The sequence below is a fragment of the Lathamus discolor genome, chromosome 5, assembly GCF_037157495.1.
Source record: "Lathamus discolor isolate bLatDis1 chromosome 5, bLatDis1.hap1, whole genome shotgun sequence".
Taxonomy (NCBI): Eukaryota; Metazoa; Chordata; class Aves; order Psittaciformes; family Psittacidae; genus Lathamus; species Lathamus discolor.
Genome location: NC_088888.1, coordinates 90,042,895 through 90,060,493, shown reverse-complemented (window position 1 = coordinate 90,060,493; position 17,599 = coordinate 90,042,895). Strand labels below are relative to the sequence as shown.

Here is a 17,599-nt window from a genome sequence, read left to right as displayed (position 1 = left end):
TGAGGAATGATGGTAAGACCAGAAAGCCTTTGGTCAGAACCAATTGTAGTTTAGTTACATATCTATTTTGATAGTTTTAGTTTTTTATCTGTTTCCACCGCAAATGGCATGGAGCTTCAGGAGCTTGGTTTTCCGTTTTGCTACTGTGTAACCATGTATGGATTTTAAAAGAACTTTAACATGGATATCTGTTTAAATGTTTATACTGAGCCCCAAGTGCAAGTTATGCTAACGGGCAAAACTCTCTCAATTTTTTTGTTACAGCTTTTGATGATGCATTTGCAGAATTCCAGCGACTCAAGTAAGTGCTACTTCTGTTGCATTTTAATGCTGTAGCAACAGTGTCTTTACTTACAGAAAAAAAAAATCATTAATAATTTTATTAATAACAATAATTATTTCTTTTCCTCTTCCTCAACAATTTTAGGGCGGCTGCTTTTGCTGAGAAGAGTAAGTTTATTTTACATTTTATCAAAAGTGTTCTACAATCTAAACAAGTGTTCTCTTTAAGGCATTCATCATCATATGCTGCCATAGCTTTCAGAGTTCTGTGGCTGCAGAAATCCTCTGTTGGCTTATAATACTCCAATAATACTAATTTGTGGATTTATTTGTTTTTTATTCCAATGGCAACCCACTAAATTTTTAAACATTTCGAAAGCCTTCACTGTATCTTGTATCTGCAGATATTTGTGAACTATAAGCTATAAGGAGGTGTTGACTCTGAAATCTGCTGCTGATGTTGAATATTAGAATCTACCTATGAAGTAAAAAATTAGCTGCTAATGCCTGTTGGGCAGTGCTTGCTGAGAGACACACAGTAGGGAACCTTATTACTATTAGGGGCTTTAGGAATTCTGGTAGTTTGATATCAATTCCCCCAGTAATGACAAGATGCTTCTGTCCATAAAGAGAATGGCAGAACAAATCTTCCCTCAGTCTTAGATATCAAGATGCTAAAAACATCTTCCTAGCTTTGCTCTGCGCCCAAAGCACAAACTGTCAAGCTCAGCAGTAGCTTCAAGGTTGTTATGTGTATTAGTTTCGAATGCTATAGCACAATCTCAGCTAAAAAAAAAAAAAAAAAAAGACAACCATAAAATGCATTAAGAACAAATAACACAAAATATCACTCAAGTTGTGGTTTTATACATTTGATTAACCAGGAACTAGTTTTTTAAAACATAAGTTTCAACAAAAGCTGTAACTAAGATATAAAATCAGTAAGAAATTAATATTTTTGAGTTCTAAACCTTACAAGGCACATTTATTTTTTTTTAACTCCTAGATCGTGGTAAAGTCATTGGTGGTTTGCCTGATGTCGTTACTATAATGGATGGGAAGGTAAGGAGAGTTTTTGTCAAAGAATCATGCTGATTGGTGAGAAGTTTGATTTTATGGTAAAAGGGGAGGGAATGCAGATGATTTCATAGAAGCTGAAAGCAAATGAAGATAATTTAAACCATGTAATAATAATAATTTAATTAAGACACATGCAAATTCTAAGTAAGCAAAGGTACTATAAGCTCTCTGTGCAGTGAGAGGAAGCACAGCCCAATTCAGATCTTAGGCAAGCAAGGTCGGCCTCAAGAGGAATCAGTCTTACAACAAGTTTTAAAATCACCAGTCTGTGGAAAGCAGGAAGGTATACTGGGAATAGGTCATGCTATTTACCCTTTGTATTTTTGTGTACTGTCTTAAGCAGTTGCTTTTGACCTCTAAAAGAGCTAGATGGACTTTCATTCCAACAGACTACAGCAGATCAGCTCATGAGCCAATGTGACTCTTACCATCTGCTGGCTATCAAAAACATGTTGATCAGGCTGTTTGTGTCTCTTGTATGAAGTGAGTCTTCAGAGACTACAGCTTCATTGCTCTGTATGGAAATTCTTAGCACCGGGTAAGAGGTGGCACACAGTTCTTCCAACTCTCGTGTACTTGGCCATTTTCTGGATAGTCAGGAGCAGTCATTTTAGGGCGACAGAGAACATGTGGACCTTTTACTGGATGCTGAAAGGTGTTCAACTCTGGACCATGCAAAGATGATATTCTATTTTGGTTCTTTCCTTCCTTTGTCTCTAATACTGGTTTACCTGAAGGACCTTCTTATTGTGGTAGACAGAGGCACCTCACAGCAAGAAAGCAGAGAGCTAGTCTTTTAGGAGGTTATGTGTATTGCACTCTGCAACCAACATCTTTAAACAGCCTAACTGTAAGTAAACAGCTCAGTGGAGTCACCCCTGACTACATGCATGCACCAGCTGCAGTTTCCTCATACAGTCATACCTCAAAAACTACAACTTTAAATTAAAGAAATGCTACAAAGTGCAGAGTCAGAAGTCTTCACTTAGTGGTTGAGGATTAAATAACCGAATATGTGAAGAGAAATCTCTGATTTTTGCAATCAAGCAGAAAGGAACGGATCACAGGGAACTGAGACTTTAAAATCATCTTTATATTAAACGCTAGCAGGTCCCCTGCAAGAGCTGTCTAAGTACAAGTGTGAGAAGTAAGTATAAAATTAAAAAAAGAAAAAAAAAAGAGAGTTTTCTTCGTGCAATGGAATAACTAAACAAGTATATGGACACAAAGCTTTACTAGTGCTTCTTAAGAGATTAAAAATGATTTTAGGTCACATCTATAATGTAATAAATTAGAACAAGCCCAAAATCGTCTAAGATGACTGTGGAATATTTTTTTTCTCTGGTAAGATTTTAATATTAACTTATTAAGACTTGATTAATTATTGTTAATTATTAATTGCTTTCAAATGAAATCACTTTGAAAGGGCAATAGTCATGAAACGTGGCCTGAGTTAGAGAAAGGACAGTAAGATTTAAACTCATGCTATTAGCCATTAGTTTGATTTCCCAAAAAATTTATTTTCATATTTGCATTATTTAACCTTTAAATATTTTATAGTTAACTTTACATGATATAATTTCTCTAAGAGTACTCACACACTTATGCTGTCACTAGGTTATAGGTGGTAACCAGAGCAGGTAAATCTTCCTTCAACATCCCCCTCTGACCTTGGAGGCATGTAGTACGCAAGACTGCTTCTGTATGTGAATATACAAATTTTTTGATCACTCAAAATGTCTTTTTGTTTCATTTTTCCCTCTGAGTTACTTCACAACTATTCAGTCATCATCATTCAAGAAAAATATTGCACGAAAGCATGCCTGTATGCACACAGATGGACTTCCTCTGTCCCTCTGGGTCAGGATTTGGAGAAACCTAAAGGGGAATATGGAGGGGAGAGAATATAAGGAAGCATTCTGGTAGAAACTATCAGTTTTGGATTACTAATTGCTTGGGGTATTTTTCTTTGGTTTTGGCTTTTTGGTTGTTTTGTTTTTTGTTTTTTTGTTTTTTTTTTTCCCCCTAACACAATGGTGCATATGTGAAATTCTTAAGGTGACTTGATTATCTAGGACAGAATTTTGTGCAGAACGAATTTCAAGCAAAGGTGGACAAAGTAGGCACTAATCAGTGCAACTTTTCAAATGGTTCTTTTATTTATTCTGTCAATGCTGTGTGGAGGTCAAAATGAGATTCAGTAGTAACTGTATAAATATTTGGAAGAACAATCATGAGAATTTTATGGGCTTCTTCAATCTCAGTTCAGTCCTTGGAAAATACCTGAAATACCAGGATGGACTACTAGGTAATTTCAGCTATTCTCTCCCTAAGCATGTAACATTTTTATAACTTTTATGTATTATTTATTCTTTGTGAAATATTTCCATTTTACCAGTCAGCTGCACTGGAGTCAATGTCCAATGATTCACGTGGTGTACTCTGTTTTTAAGTGATTTATTTTTAATCATCTGAAGCAATAACCTCAGGAAGCCTTGGTCAGAAAAGATTCCCTCAGTTCTCCTCCCTGTTGTGTACAGGGAAACATCAAGGATGTTTTTAAATCTATCATTGCCTGAAGCTCATGTGGGACTAATGGGTTGTCAGGAGTCTTCTGCAGGCAGGAGTGCAATGACAGTCCAACTTACCATCTTCAGACAATGTTACACTGAGGCTATTACTGCATTACAGTCACCATTAAGATGGTGGAAAGACTAAATAAAAAAAAAAAAAAAAAGAAAGAAAATGGATATATTAAACGTTCTAATTTTCAGTCTTCAGGAACATGATACCTGTCTTATTTTAATGAACTAGGAATAAGAAGTGCCTGAAAGCAATACTGAGAATATTCTGGTTAAACAAATCTGACCCTTAAAATTCATTTTTCCTCCCTCAGACGCTGAATCTGACCTGTACTGTATTTGGAAATCCTGATCCCGAAGTGACTTGGTTCAAGAATGACAAGGTTTTTGAATTTAATGAACACTATGCTTTTTCACTGGAACAAGGGAAATATGCCAGTTTAACAATCAAGGGAGTGACCTCAGAAGATTCAGGCAAATATAGTATCCATGTTAAGAACAAGTATGGTGGGGAAAAAGTGGATGTCACTATAAGTGTGTACAGACATGGTGAAAAGATGCCTGAAATTAAGCCTGGCCAGCTTGCTAAACCCAGCCCAATACCACCATCAGAGGAAGTCCTCCAGCCGTAGGAGAAGGCAACATCCAGTATGAAGAAAAGCTTGATGCTATGTTTGTCAAACAAAATAGAATACATGAGCTCTAGTTGAGGTATTCCCTCACATAACTTCTTGGTAATGTCCAGAGGGAAACTGAGCTTTTAAGAGTTTGCTTTAGGAGGTAGCTGTGCTATGGTGCTCTACACATTTGAAACAGTCTCATTGTGAATACAAGTGATAGGGTGTGACTTACAAATAAGTTACCAGAAGTAACTTATTTGTAGCCAGAAGTTACCATATGCAAAGGCAAGTTGCACAAACCTACAGTAAACCTCCATTTCCACCCTCCCCAACCCTCTGCAAAACCCCCCAAACAACCCAATCACCCTCTGCGAAAAAACGTCCCATCAGTAAAGGTAGAGAACTGTAGTAAGGTAATATTCAGAAATAGTTCCTGCTTTGTTCGACACACAATTCGTTTGGCTTTGAAGCCTCTGATACTGTAAGTCTAGTGGGTAGCACCTGTTTAGTAGTGATACCATTGTTTTATAGCTGTAGCATAGGTCACATGGTTGTATGTTGGTTTTCTTTTTTTGTGTGATAATAAATCTTTAAAAGCCACCTTTGCTACTCATTGCTCCAAATGGCACCTAACAAGTTCTGTTTACTCTCTTTCATTGTTTAATTATTACTTACTGTACAATTTCACAGCTGGCAGCATGCAGACTATCAACTTTAAATAAAGAATGAAAATTATGGCTAATCACAGTCACTGGATGGTACTTCTGATGTTAATTTACTCTTTACAATACAGGTCAAGATGCAAGCTTTAAACTGGTACCAAAAGGCGTGTACAATTCAGTAACTTAAGATAATTATATCTTTGGTTCTCCTCCATTCAAAATGAATAACAGAACTCTTCCATGGGTGAATTTCTGTCCTGCTGGGCAAAGATTTCTATATATGTTTATCATGAATTGATCAGATAGAGCGGGCTTCAGTGAGATTACTCACATATCATCTGTCATACAACACATGAGCTCTTGAAGCACTAGCTATTTCAGATCAGGTTCCCTGTTCAAAAGAATTTTATTTATCTACCTAGATGAATCTTTGTAATTTGCTAAGCAGCTTCCAGCAGAGTTCTTCTAATGGCAAGTAACACTGGTGGTACAAACATCCCAGATGCAGCCCTCCTCTCTTGTGACTTCTTGCAGTCTCTAGGATAAATGCATGGGAAAAGAAGCCTTGTGGGAGAGAGGGGCACTTGGATAAGAGAATCTCTGCAAGATCTTCACTGGACAAGCTGGATGAAAGTGTTTGGCACAACTATCGGGGCTGTAACTGAAAAAAAAAAGTGAAAATGCCCCCCAAAAAACAGTTTCAGAGTGAATTTACTTAATCTCTGTGTTTTTTTTCCTTTTGTTTTTCTTATCTAAGTGACATAGACCTTCCATTGTTTCGTCTGGCAAGCAAATACTTGATTCAAAAAATGTTTTATTTTTGAGACAGATGAAAAGCAAAGGAAATGAGAAGCTAATTTACAAGCTGTCAGATACACTAGCTTGGAGCACTCATCTGAGAGACAGGAAAGCAGCATTACCCTTCCCCCTCCTCTCCATCCATGGGGATTTGGACCTGTATCTCTTAACACCAAAAGCAGTGCACTAATCTCGAGACTTCTCTGTATTTGGAAATGCTGCTTCTGTTTATCCTTTTTTTTTTTTACTAGTCTGACTAGGTAAACAGAAAAAGAGACTAGACCTAGGAAACCGGCTTCTCACATGAGAATGTTAAATGCTAGATTTACAAGTTTTTTTCCATTTCTTGTACTTTATCTGAGTTTTCAGTCTTGAAGGAGGGATTGAGGGTGTGGTCCTGTAGATGATTTAAGAACCTGATAATGAACAGATAATGATGAGGATTGATTCACTGTAGTTTCAAATTCCTTAAGTAAGAAAGACTGCAAGGATCCTTTGCAACTCACTGATATCTGTGAGTAGTCATGATAAAAAACAACAGGCCAGCTCTGGAAAGGAAACAAACTTTAATCACACTTTATTAAAAGATGCTTTGATTTTAAATAAACAGCTTTTAAAAAATTTTTCTACTTAGAGCCAATGAACAATGACGTTATACTGAAGCACAGTATAAACAGCCAGGAATTACACTGAGCAGTGATGAAAAAAGCTTCTTCTGGGTGAAAAATTCTTGTGGCTATGGAACCACATTCTGTATCTGCTCACTGAAAGAAAGTGTCCAAGAAGGCTAAAGTCTCAAGACCATGATATTGCCAAAAGATAATTTCATTAGGAAATGTTATGACACAAAGCAAACAAGGATTTTTTCTCCAAAAATCTATCGAAATAAGAATTTATTTTTCTTATATGCATCTGTCATCACAAGACCTTCAGAAAATCTTCCAATAAAATAACTCAAATTTTCTTCTTTTCTATTCTAATTTCTTGTTAAAGGCCTGTAAGGTTTTCAAAATCTTACAGTTGCGGGCTTACAAAACATCAGAGCCAGTCTCCGTAGCGTACAAAGTGAGTATCAGCAAGAATTTAATATTATTCTTATCTCCTTCTACAGTACGCAGGTTAATTTTAGCTGACACTATCAAATTATTGCATGTTATGGCAGCTTTTCAGAGGTATCCTTGGGCACAGGAGACAAGGTTAGTCTCATCTCAGTTGTACCGTTAGCTGGCCTCCTTAGTTAAGCAAGCTTATTTCCTTCCGGGCAAACAGAAATAATTTATTACGACAGTTAATCCTCTGCTGAAGTACAGAAATTATAATTCACAAGAACGTTGCGTTCAAAAAGCTTTCTATAAAGTGTTTCACATTTTTCAGTGCTCAGTGTACCTTTGGTTCTTTTGTACACATTTAAAAATCTTGTTATAAGTGCTAGAAAATAAATTGGGTCAACTCTATTTAAAAAGGAGTATCTTTTCAGAGCAAACATGCATCTAGTCGTCTGGAGGGGCAATACAATTGCATGCCTATTAGAGGGACAAAAAACATGCTCTGGTAATCAAGTCAGATGGAATACATGATGAGGCATATTAGCATTTGCACACACCCTTCACAAGCTTGACTTCAGCATTAGTTTAATTAATAACCATTCTGAAGGGGGAAGAGAAGAAAAGATTCGGTGGAGAAGGTCTGATGCTAAATGATCCGACTCACACTATGGTCAAGGAAGATCGACTCAGTTACACTGGATGTGAATCCAGCTTGTTATTTTTACAAATCCAGGCACCCATTACAGCGAATTAACTATTTCTGCTACCTTTAAGAAGAAATGTTTCTATTAGAATGCTTTTCTGTCACACTGGTGAGTTTTGTGTTTCTGAACTTCATGTTGTGCTTTTCTAGACAGTGCTAGCGTGAAATGGAGCATCATTGACTTGTCTTGGTAGGCAGGTGCCAGCAGACCAAACTCATGGCTGTGTCTGTCGTGTTGGCATTCTGCTACAAGGCTGGCAAGGCTTCTTTTCTCCAAGCACCTGCTTCCTTCAAATCAGCTTTGATTTTCTTGAAAACAAGTTCTGTGAAAATTCCTCCTAAGGCCAGCTTACAGGTGCTTTTTATGAGGAAAAGATTTTTTTTTTATGACAGTATTTGCCTCTAGTGTAGATCTTTCCCCAGCTTCACTTGTATTCCACAACTCAAAAAATTGTGGACATTGTTCCTCATTAATCTGCTCTTGTACGGATGTGGTTTAAACCACGACAATGGAGATAGAGGTTGTGTGATAACAGTACTCTAAGTGATGTTAATGCACAGACGGTTTTTAAGGAAAACTTGTGAAATATAGTAAACCACTTTATTTCTGTTCTGTAGAATTTAAGACCTCTAGATGGCACCAGAAGAACAAGATAGAAATGAGCAGATCTTAAAAAATTCTGCAGCTATAGCATATCCATCACCTTGATGCAAACACATCACTTAGGGAATGGGAGATTATGAAAAGCATTACATTTATGCCAGTGACAAGGACGGGTCCAGCAAATGGCTGTTTCCTGGAAATAGCAGGTGATTTTGCAAGCAATAACACTGCCTCTTAATCTTTGCATGACACACATGAAGAGGTTAAGCATGTCTTGTAAAATACTGCAAGACTCATGTTACTTCAAGTTTCTGCTTAGGATATGAAAACCCCAGCGTACTGACTCTTTTTGTGAAGGGAGATTTGAATTGGAGCTCTAAAGGCAAATGTCTCAGACTTACCAGCTTCCATATGTTTTCACACTGTTTCCAAAACAACAAGGCCTATGCCCTGCTATTTTTGTTCAGTCTTCACAGACGGATGATTCCATTCAAAATTAAGGGGAGGTCTGGGACCAAAGAGCACAGGGTCTGGCTCTCAGCTCTGCTACTGCAAGATTCAGTAATGTCAAGACCTGTAAGAAACTACCAAGAGCATTCGATATTAATGTTTAATTCCTCATTGGAATGTGCAGTATCTCAGTACCAACTTTGTCCTTGGGTATTAGCTCAAGGTTTATCGCATTGTTATATTTTAAAAATAGAACACTTGACCTCACATAATTTTCTTTATGAACATTTGAACTTTGTGTGGGTGCCTTAAAGGACTGTTAACTTGTAATAAACTTGTCTTGGTTTTTAAGTTAATGTAACTTCACTTTCTGTTATTGTTGCTCCTCTGTTACATTAAATATTGTGCAGCAGAGAGTCTGATAGGAGAGACCTAGACACCCTACTGCAGTTAGAAGTAATATGGTAAATAGCTTCAGCTAAAGACTTTCCCGTGGTATTCTAAACTATTCAGCAGGGCTGTCCCATGCAGATTTCACTGGGCACCAACATCCCCCCATGAGAGAATTTGCCCTCCACCCTGCTGAGGGCTTCTGCAGAAGCCATTATCCATCTGATGACGTTGGTGCCCACAGCTTGTAGAAGAGAGGCAGATGGAAAGAGCTACAACTGCTGTTAAAGATAAAGCCAGTGTAGCTCTTTACCATTTTAAATCATGGTAAAAATTATGATCAAAATTTTAGTCTGCTGACTTAGTGACCTCCACTGGACCATTTTGAATGAAGTGCACTAAAAGCCAATCCAGCAATTGTAAATCAACCCCAGATCCAGCCCTCCTGATTACAAGACAGTATGTGAAAAAGAACCCCATATAGTCGTGTGCCACTTTAGCTGTCTGTGAAAAAATGCCTTCGATATATGAAAATGGCAATCAACCTCCTGCACGGTGCTTAATGGGAGGTAAAACACAAGACGACTCCCTGGCTGGGAGTTATGAGGCCACATGCAGATGTCTTCATCTGAGCTAATCACTGAAACTCCCTTCTTAGAAAATGGAGAGTAACAAGTACAAGTAGGGCACAAGTCATGTCATTCTAAAGCAGGTGTCTCAAGTGAGATGAATCTCGTCTCTTCTTTCCACTGACTGTAAAGCGAGCTTAGTATAGCCGGGTTGGATGGGAGACATCTTAATGGCTGATGTTTGAACTTAGATGTGATAAATTATACATCATGTTTCTCTGATTTTATTAGCTCTTTAGTTGAAAAAATCTGTTTACAGAGATGCTTCATAGTAGCTGATTTTTTGCCACGTTTTTATAGGCTGGCTTCCTCTACTGAATTCTTGTATTCTGAAATCTTTGCTGCCTTCTCTGATATCTATGTTATTTTGATTTCTCTGTGAAAGCATTTGCTGACTTCCAGCAGCCACTTGGTCCCAGATGACTCTCATGATTTGGCCTTTACCAACACAGTGTGTTAGGCTTTCAGCTCTTTGAAAAGTGTTCAGCCCAGTTTTCAATTGTCTGTGATGCTGCTGTCAGTGTGCGACTTTTTTCTACCTTTATTCCCCATTGCTCTGTGGCAGCATCTCAATCAGGGGATGCTGTAAGCCTTTCATGGTAAATTAGTGCTCTTCTGCTAAGCCCATAAAATATGCCTTGTGCAGTTTCTCTGTTGTGCTGGCCAAGCACACCCTCTAGTTGGAGAAGCACAATCTTGTGGTTTTTATATGCCAGACTTCTTCCAGTGTGCCTAAGGCAGCTCAGTGGTTGGCCCGAGCTTTGAATCCTCCTGCTCCTAGGCTCCTGCTTTTGTCTTCTGGTTGTCTCTAACTAGTTGCCAGTTATCTTCCTGTTCAGATCTGTTGCTCTATAGATTTTCTAGTTTCTTGGTATGATCTGTGTTCCTCTGTAACTTAATCTGCTGTCCTTCGATACTGTTTAATGGCAGAATCTGTATCAGCAAATAATGGAGTACCAGGCTTGATTATCTAGTCCTTAGGCCAACACCCTTTATGCATCACATTAACCTCTTTTAATATCCACTGCAAAGTGTAATGTCACCTGAACTACCAACTGGAGACAATATTTACCCACCCTAACTTCAGATCAGGAGATGTTTAAGAATGCGTGAGCTGACCTGCATCAAAACTTCACTGAGGTCAGTCCGAACAAATAAAAGTGCTGGCTAATTAAGTTCAGTGCTGATCTTTTAGCACTGGTTAATTTACTGTGAGAGGTTGTAACTACAGTGTCCAAGCGTCAGTAGCCACATGAAATGTGCATGTGATAGCATCAGGACTTAGTGTCCTGTTAGTAAGTAAATAACTGAGCCTACATGGCCTGCTGTTCTCAACCACTTACATCAAGCAAGCCTACCCTAATGAAAACGAAATGTTTGGCTCAGGAGCCTGTGTGTTTCTCTACTGTTGTTAGCTGAACCCAGCATTTCTCAGTGTTTACCCTTTCCTGTTCTTGATGCCTTTTCATCAGCATCCACCACTGATTGTCTTCCCACTAATTTTTGGGTAACTCGAAGGAAAAATATGCTATGATTAACTGGCATATTAGTCCTTGGACTCTTCTGTAATATATACAGTACTTTTCAGGCTTAGACCTTAAACTTCCTGATTCTCTTCTTTGCTTTTGGATAGGCCTCCAGGTCACATACAATAAACACCTCGGGCAGCTTTTGCTGTTAAAGGTTATGTTCTGACCTTTCAGGAGCAGGTTGTGCTCTTGTGAGATCTTTCTCTTGGTGCACATTCTCTGCTTCTCCGATCTGTTTGGCATTTATGCCTGGTCAATGGGCTTCCAGGTAGCCTTGGATATGGTTTTTTTCCTCCAAGTGTTACATGCAGACCTGTTTCATTTTGTCATCAGGTCTTAAACCTGTTTTTGTGTTCTGTTAAACATAATCATGTTTTATATGCACAGATCTCCTTTTCCTGATTTCAGGAAGCTAAATTCGTATGGATCTTTTACTTTTCAGGATTACTCTTCTAAAGTAAGCCTGTGCACCATCCTGTTGTAACTGTCTGAAGTATCCTGTTGCAAATCAGAATGTCTTGCAGACCTCTCTGTCTCCTGCATCATCAAGTCGCTTGTATTGTACTTAATTTAATTAACCACAATTTCCCTTCTCAGAACTTTATCCTTACCTAGTAGTACCGAAAACTCAGAAACATAATTTCCATCACTTACAGAGCTCTGCATTATAATTTCTGATGGGTTCCAGTCAAGCCCCATGTCCATCCCATTCCAAAACGTGAACTGATATGACTGTTCCATTCCGAAGAACACAGCTAGTAATTCCCCTTCAATCCGAGCACAGCCTCTATGGGCCTGACAGGCTTTAATTGAAAATGCCATGGGCCAATGACTTTTCAGTAACTGTGCTCCCAAGTGCTCTCCTTCTGAGGCCTCAGGCTGTAATTACAGATGCTCCACAGGCATTTCAGGATTGGCAGCTTGCTTATATTCATCTATATTCTTTTGGATGATCTTGTATTTTGATGTTAAAGAGACAGAACAGAGATATTCTGAGTGGCCAAAGGGACTTTTGTCTTTAGTCTGAGAAGTTAAAGTTGAGCCACTAATAGGTAACCCATCCAGGAAAACACTGCAGAGACTTGTGTTATTTTCACCTTTCAGGAACAGTATCAGGAATGGTACCACCATGCTTTCCTTAGAGATTTGGTTAACCACTGAAGGCTTGCTTATCCTTTTTCCAGGAATATTCATCATGAGCATGAACCAAACTTGGTTCACATGTCGACAAGCTTGACCCACAGGGTGGAGACCCTCACTTCTCTTTTATATGTTAATCAATATGGTAACTGTAGTACATTCTGCATCATACATGTTTCTTAGTTGTGGGTGCAATCTACAACGTATAGTAACTTTGATTTGTGACTTGGAACTTCAATTTTGGTAAATTTTATTTGTGCCTTGGTAAGTTTGATTTGGATAACTTTGATTTGACTTGATAGCTTTGATTTGTACTTTGACAGTTTTGAATCACTGATCAAATGATTGTGCCATACAGTGATAGAGTGAATCTTACCATCAAACTTTGTTGTACTTTTACAACATCGTATTAAACCCACTTTTGCTAATGCCTCTGACAGTGGTTCTTTAAGCAATCTAAATCACCCGTTTGTGACAGATTAAATGGAGAGGAGTGGGAAAGGGGATCCGCAGAAGAAAATTGCCTCTTGCTGTCCTCTTAAAAACCAGCCTAAATTTGGCCAAGTTGGTAAACTGTAGTTTGCACATGAGTAGAGATATCCTACATGTAAAAGTCTCTGATGATTCTGTGAGCACAGGTCAAACTCTAGACAGCATTAGCTCGCCCTTTCCTAACATGACTCCTCTGGGCTGCCAGAGGCAGTGCCTGCTCTCCTCCAAGCTAAATGCTGCAGCAAAGAACATCCCTTTTCTTGCTCCTGCTTCCCTGTGGGATTCAGGCAGGGTAGGAAGAGGCAGCTGGCTGATGCTAGTGCAGAACAGGTGAGGGTAGATGGCTGTGGGAAGGCTGGGACTGCAGAGAGCCTGAGGTGGAGTGAGGAAGGAGACCATGGAGGTGCTGGGGGACAGCTGATAAAGCAAGTGAACACAGAAGCTTCAGAGAGCATCAGGGGGATACTGGCATGGCTGTGAAAACAGACAATAGCAAGGAGAGAGGAGAGTTTTGAAATTACAAGGGGGAGCACAAGATAGAAGGGAAGGAGACTGTAATGAAGGGGATGGGCAGTGACGCCAGATGTACGTGTGGAAGAGGCGACAGTGAAACAACATACAGCTGGATAAAAAGGCACAAAAGCAGTAAAGACAAAAGCAAGGTCTGATATGTATTTCTCTCCAGAGCCTGAGATCATGGACATATCTGGATATCTTAGCTTAGTACATTTTATGCAATCTGGTGTTGATTAGCCAAAATTATTAATAGTGGCAGCTTCTAAGGGAGCAGAGCATGGCAGGTGAGTGCAGTGACAGGGCTGAAATTCAGAATCAGATCTAAGTAGCTGGATAGAATGACATGAAAGGACACTTTTGAGAAACTGAGGGAAAGATGCTGCTATAATTGAGGAAGACCGTGTCAGACCACAAGCCAGAGTGATATGGAAAGGTACCAACTCTGAGATACTAAAGCAGGACTCAGCAGTAATACCAACCAGAGTATGCAGGGGAGAAAGAGAAATTAAACATTCAATGAAGCTTGCAATGTGAGAAGGAGATTGACGGTGGGTGTATTCATGGCCACATGATGATATTTTCAGTGAGAGTGTCAGAAATACAGTCTGCTGAAAGTGTCAGGTGGCAGAATACACTGGCATCAGAAGCAGAGATGTGTGATAGAGCTGCACAAGAAGGTTCAAGATAGTCAGATTAATATAACAGCTGTTCTTTTAGTTATGACAGATATATTCCTTCAAAGCTCTGATTGTCTACATATAAAGACTACAAAGCTCACTGAAGGACTCAGGTACATGTTTATAAATAAATAAATGAAAGTCTGTGACCAGATCCTCAAGATAAATTTCAAAACCTTCATCTGAAACTTTCTGGTAGTTAAACCTGTCCCCTACTCAGGATGTCTACAGCACAGTATCTCCTAAACCTAGTACACAGAGTGACCTGGATATGTTATTCATGATGAAAAGTGGGAAAAGTGGGACACTCTCTTCTATCTAAGGGGATACTGGTAGCAAATTCTATAGTCTAGGTTTTTTTTTTCTCCTTACCAGCTGTTCAAATCCTAATAAAAGAACTACTGACAAAAGGAAGTTTATGTTTGGGTTTCACAACCTGGTTAAATGTTCTTTTCTGGTTGACTGGTTGACTGATAATTTATCTCAAATAGGGCAGAGCAGGAACAGCACAGCTATCAGTATTCTCTCTGCAGTGATTTCATCTGTTGGGCTGCATACAGCTTTCTGCTTTGGTTTTACAAAGCCAAAATCTGTAATAGGAAAAAACAGCGCTTTTCACTGATGTGCCCCTGGTTTCTGTACCCAGCTCCAGTGACACATTGTGACCATAACCTTAATGTTCATGACTCTCTTGCTCTACTGGCATGGTACAAAACAACCCTCAAGAATGTAGCATGTCTTTTTCTCACCTGTAAAAGCATTTTGTTTTCAAGGTGTCCTGGGTTCAGCTGTAGCAGTAATTTTTCTCCTTAGTAGCTGGCGCAGCACTGTGGTTTTGACTTTCGGCCTGGGAATAGCGCTGATAACACCGATGTTTCTAGTTGTTGCTAAGTAATGTTTACTCTAACCAAGGACTTTCTGAGTCTCCTGCTCTGCCAGAGAGAAGGGGAAGCTGAGAGGAAGCAGAGACAGGACACCTGACCCAAGCTAACCAAAGAGGTATTCCGTACCGCAGCACATCATGCCCAGGATGTAGAACTAGGGGCAGTTATCTGGAAGGTCTAGATCACTGCTCAGTTGGGCTGGGTATCGGTAGGCGGGTGGTGAGTGGTTGTATTCTCTTCTCTTGTTATTTTCCCTTGTCATTATTATTATTGGTGGTAGCAGCAGTGGTTTGAAAGATGGAATACAAGTATCATATCTTTTTTCAGAAGGATTTAACTGAGTACAAACCAGAATGATTCACTTTTGAGAAGCTTGATAACAGCGGCTGCAACATACCTGTTCAGCTCAGAATGGCAACATCTTAGCTATCATTTACTGGAAGTACTTCTTAGTGAAAAGCTTTAACAGGCCTCTATTTAACCTCTTCCTAGAAAAACAAAATGGTGAGGACAGGATAGCAGAGAAAGGTACTGTGCTTCAGGCATAAGAAGTATAATGAAAGAATATCAAGAGCAAGTGAGACTTTCTTAAAAAAATTGAATTGAGAGCTGGAGTGAAATTAGCAAGTGGGAACGCAGGGAGCTCTGACAACAGGACCTGATAAAAATAGGTGTTTTGTAGTGTGTCCCACCTATTAAAATTTAAAGAAGAAATTAAAGGAAAAAAATGAAGGAAGTTGAGCACTTTTAGACAGTGACTGATTCACCACAAAATCTCAATTTCTCTCTGGGGTATCCTTTCCTAGAGGCAAAAGTTCTTCATAAGGGCTACAGCACATATACTTCTAGAAACAAATAGATAATTCTGTCTTGTATGGTGCAAGAAGAAATGTGTGAAAATATTGGCAGTAGTAAAGTCCAGCGCTCATTTTGTTACTTGAAACATAACTAATTGATAAACATTTAAAACCACATGTTAGGAGAAAATAGCCCTCCTTGAAGCTAGCAGAATTCAAATTGGAATCAACTAGCCAATTTTCAACAGTGAGAATCAATTAACATATGGAGCATAGCTTACAGTAGGAATTGAGACAGAGAGTCTTTCTGAATTATTACACGTTAGTTAAACCACGTCATTTAATAATTGGTGGTCAACTTAGTTTGTAGAGGGTTTGTCGTTTTTTTTTGTTCAGGCTGATCCATTATTTTCTTCTTGCCTTAAAAAAGCAATTTCTGTAGTCCCATGTAATCTTGTGATATTAAGTAAAACCTTTATTCTTTTTATGGTAACACTTTGGCTCATGAATTTAGGGACAAGACCATGAACAAAAGAATGAATAACTCTGCCAATATGAAAGGCGTAAAACTCATTAAAAATGAGAAGTAACCAAAATGAGAAGTTCAACTAGATCTTTCTGTGTCTGTCTCTTCCCTTACTGGGGAGGAGAGATGAAGCTCTTCCCAGTGTAAAAAATATATGACAAGAAACAGTTGTCTTTCTTTGCATTCAGAGATGAAGATCATTAAGGATTTTGAGTTGGGTGCAACTCTTTGTATATCATCAGGCTGAAATTTTGAATCAAAGGCTTGCTGTATTATTGAAATAAATGGGGTCATAGTAAGTGACATGTTCTCTGGTACTAGGAAGGTTTGGCCCCCAAGGACTTTATTCGTCTGTGCTCATTCTGCTTATCAATCAACTGCTCATTCAGTATTTAATCCTGGTGCTAAAACATTCTTGCAGGAAAATCTTAATTTGTGAGCTCTTTATATTCTCTTGTGAGTCAAGAAGTGAACTAATCTGGTATTGCATTCCCTTGATAATGAAAAAGGCTGGTGAGAATAAGAGACAGTTTACAGTAGTGCATCTCATTCAATGATTTTACATTTCAGTACTAAGATGGTTTATCTTTCAAGTGGTGTTTGTGATACAGGACAGTCAATAAAAGCTGTCCAGCAATCAAAAATATAAATGTTCATTATTTTTATTACAATAACATTCAAATCCTGCTAAAAATCATGGCTGAATAGTGCTAGAAATTATACTAAGAGTTCTAGATTCATCAATGAGATGTCATGTTGCCAATGGCTGCAATTTCTACTACACCATCTCATAATTTAGACTCAAAGTCCTAGCTTGACGTATCTCAGTTTTAATTTAAAACATAAGAATGTATTTCTAGTCTGTTGGTGTTTCAGAAAAGCTTAAGAACGTGAACTAGAAAAGGTTAGAAAAGTGCAAAGGCAGCAAATAATAGAAGAATTTACCTTCTAAGAAAAAAAACAAACAAAAACCAGTCAAATGCATTTAAGACTTCTGATGAGAACTAGTTTTATTCTGTCCAACCTAACCACATTATAAGGGTGGCCTCCCCAGGTGTACCCAAAGAAAAGCACCCGGAAGTGGGTTGCTGCTACTAAAGCAAGCTGGAGAGCTATCTGCTGTGGAGCCTCTCTTTGGAGGTAGCATGGGGTGGGGAAAGCTTCTCAGGCCACATGAGCTGTCTTTGTTACA

General features: G+C 38.7%; 1 protein-coding gene across 4 annotated transcripts in view; it reads left to right on the top strand.

Moving 5' to 3' along the window:
- The window catches only part of MYOM2 (myomesin 2), a 97,640-nt gene extending 92,329 nt beyond the window's left edge, over positions 1-5,311 (top strand). For all 4 annotated transcript variants that reach the window (XM_065681533.1, XM_065681534.1, XM_065681532.1 and 1 more), the window contains 4 exons: positions 265-301; positions 428-450; positions 1,289-1,344; positions 4,259-5,311. In XM_065681533.1, the coding sequence (XP_065537605.1) occupies positions 265-301; positions 428-450; positions 1,289-1,344; positions 4,259-4,576 (434 nt within the window). In that variant the 3' untranslated portion in view covers positions 4,577-5,311. The remainder of the gene's footprint in view (positions 1-264; positions 302-427; positions 451-1,288; positions 1,345-4,258) is intronic.
- The last annotated feature ends 12,288 nt before the right edge of the window (positions 5,312-17,599 follow it).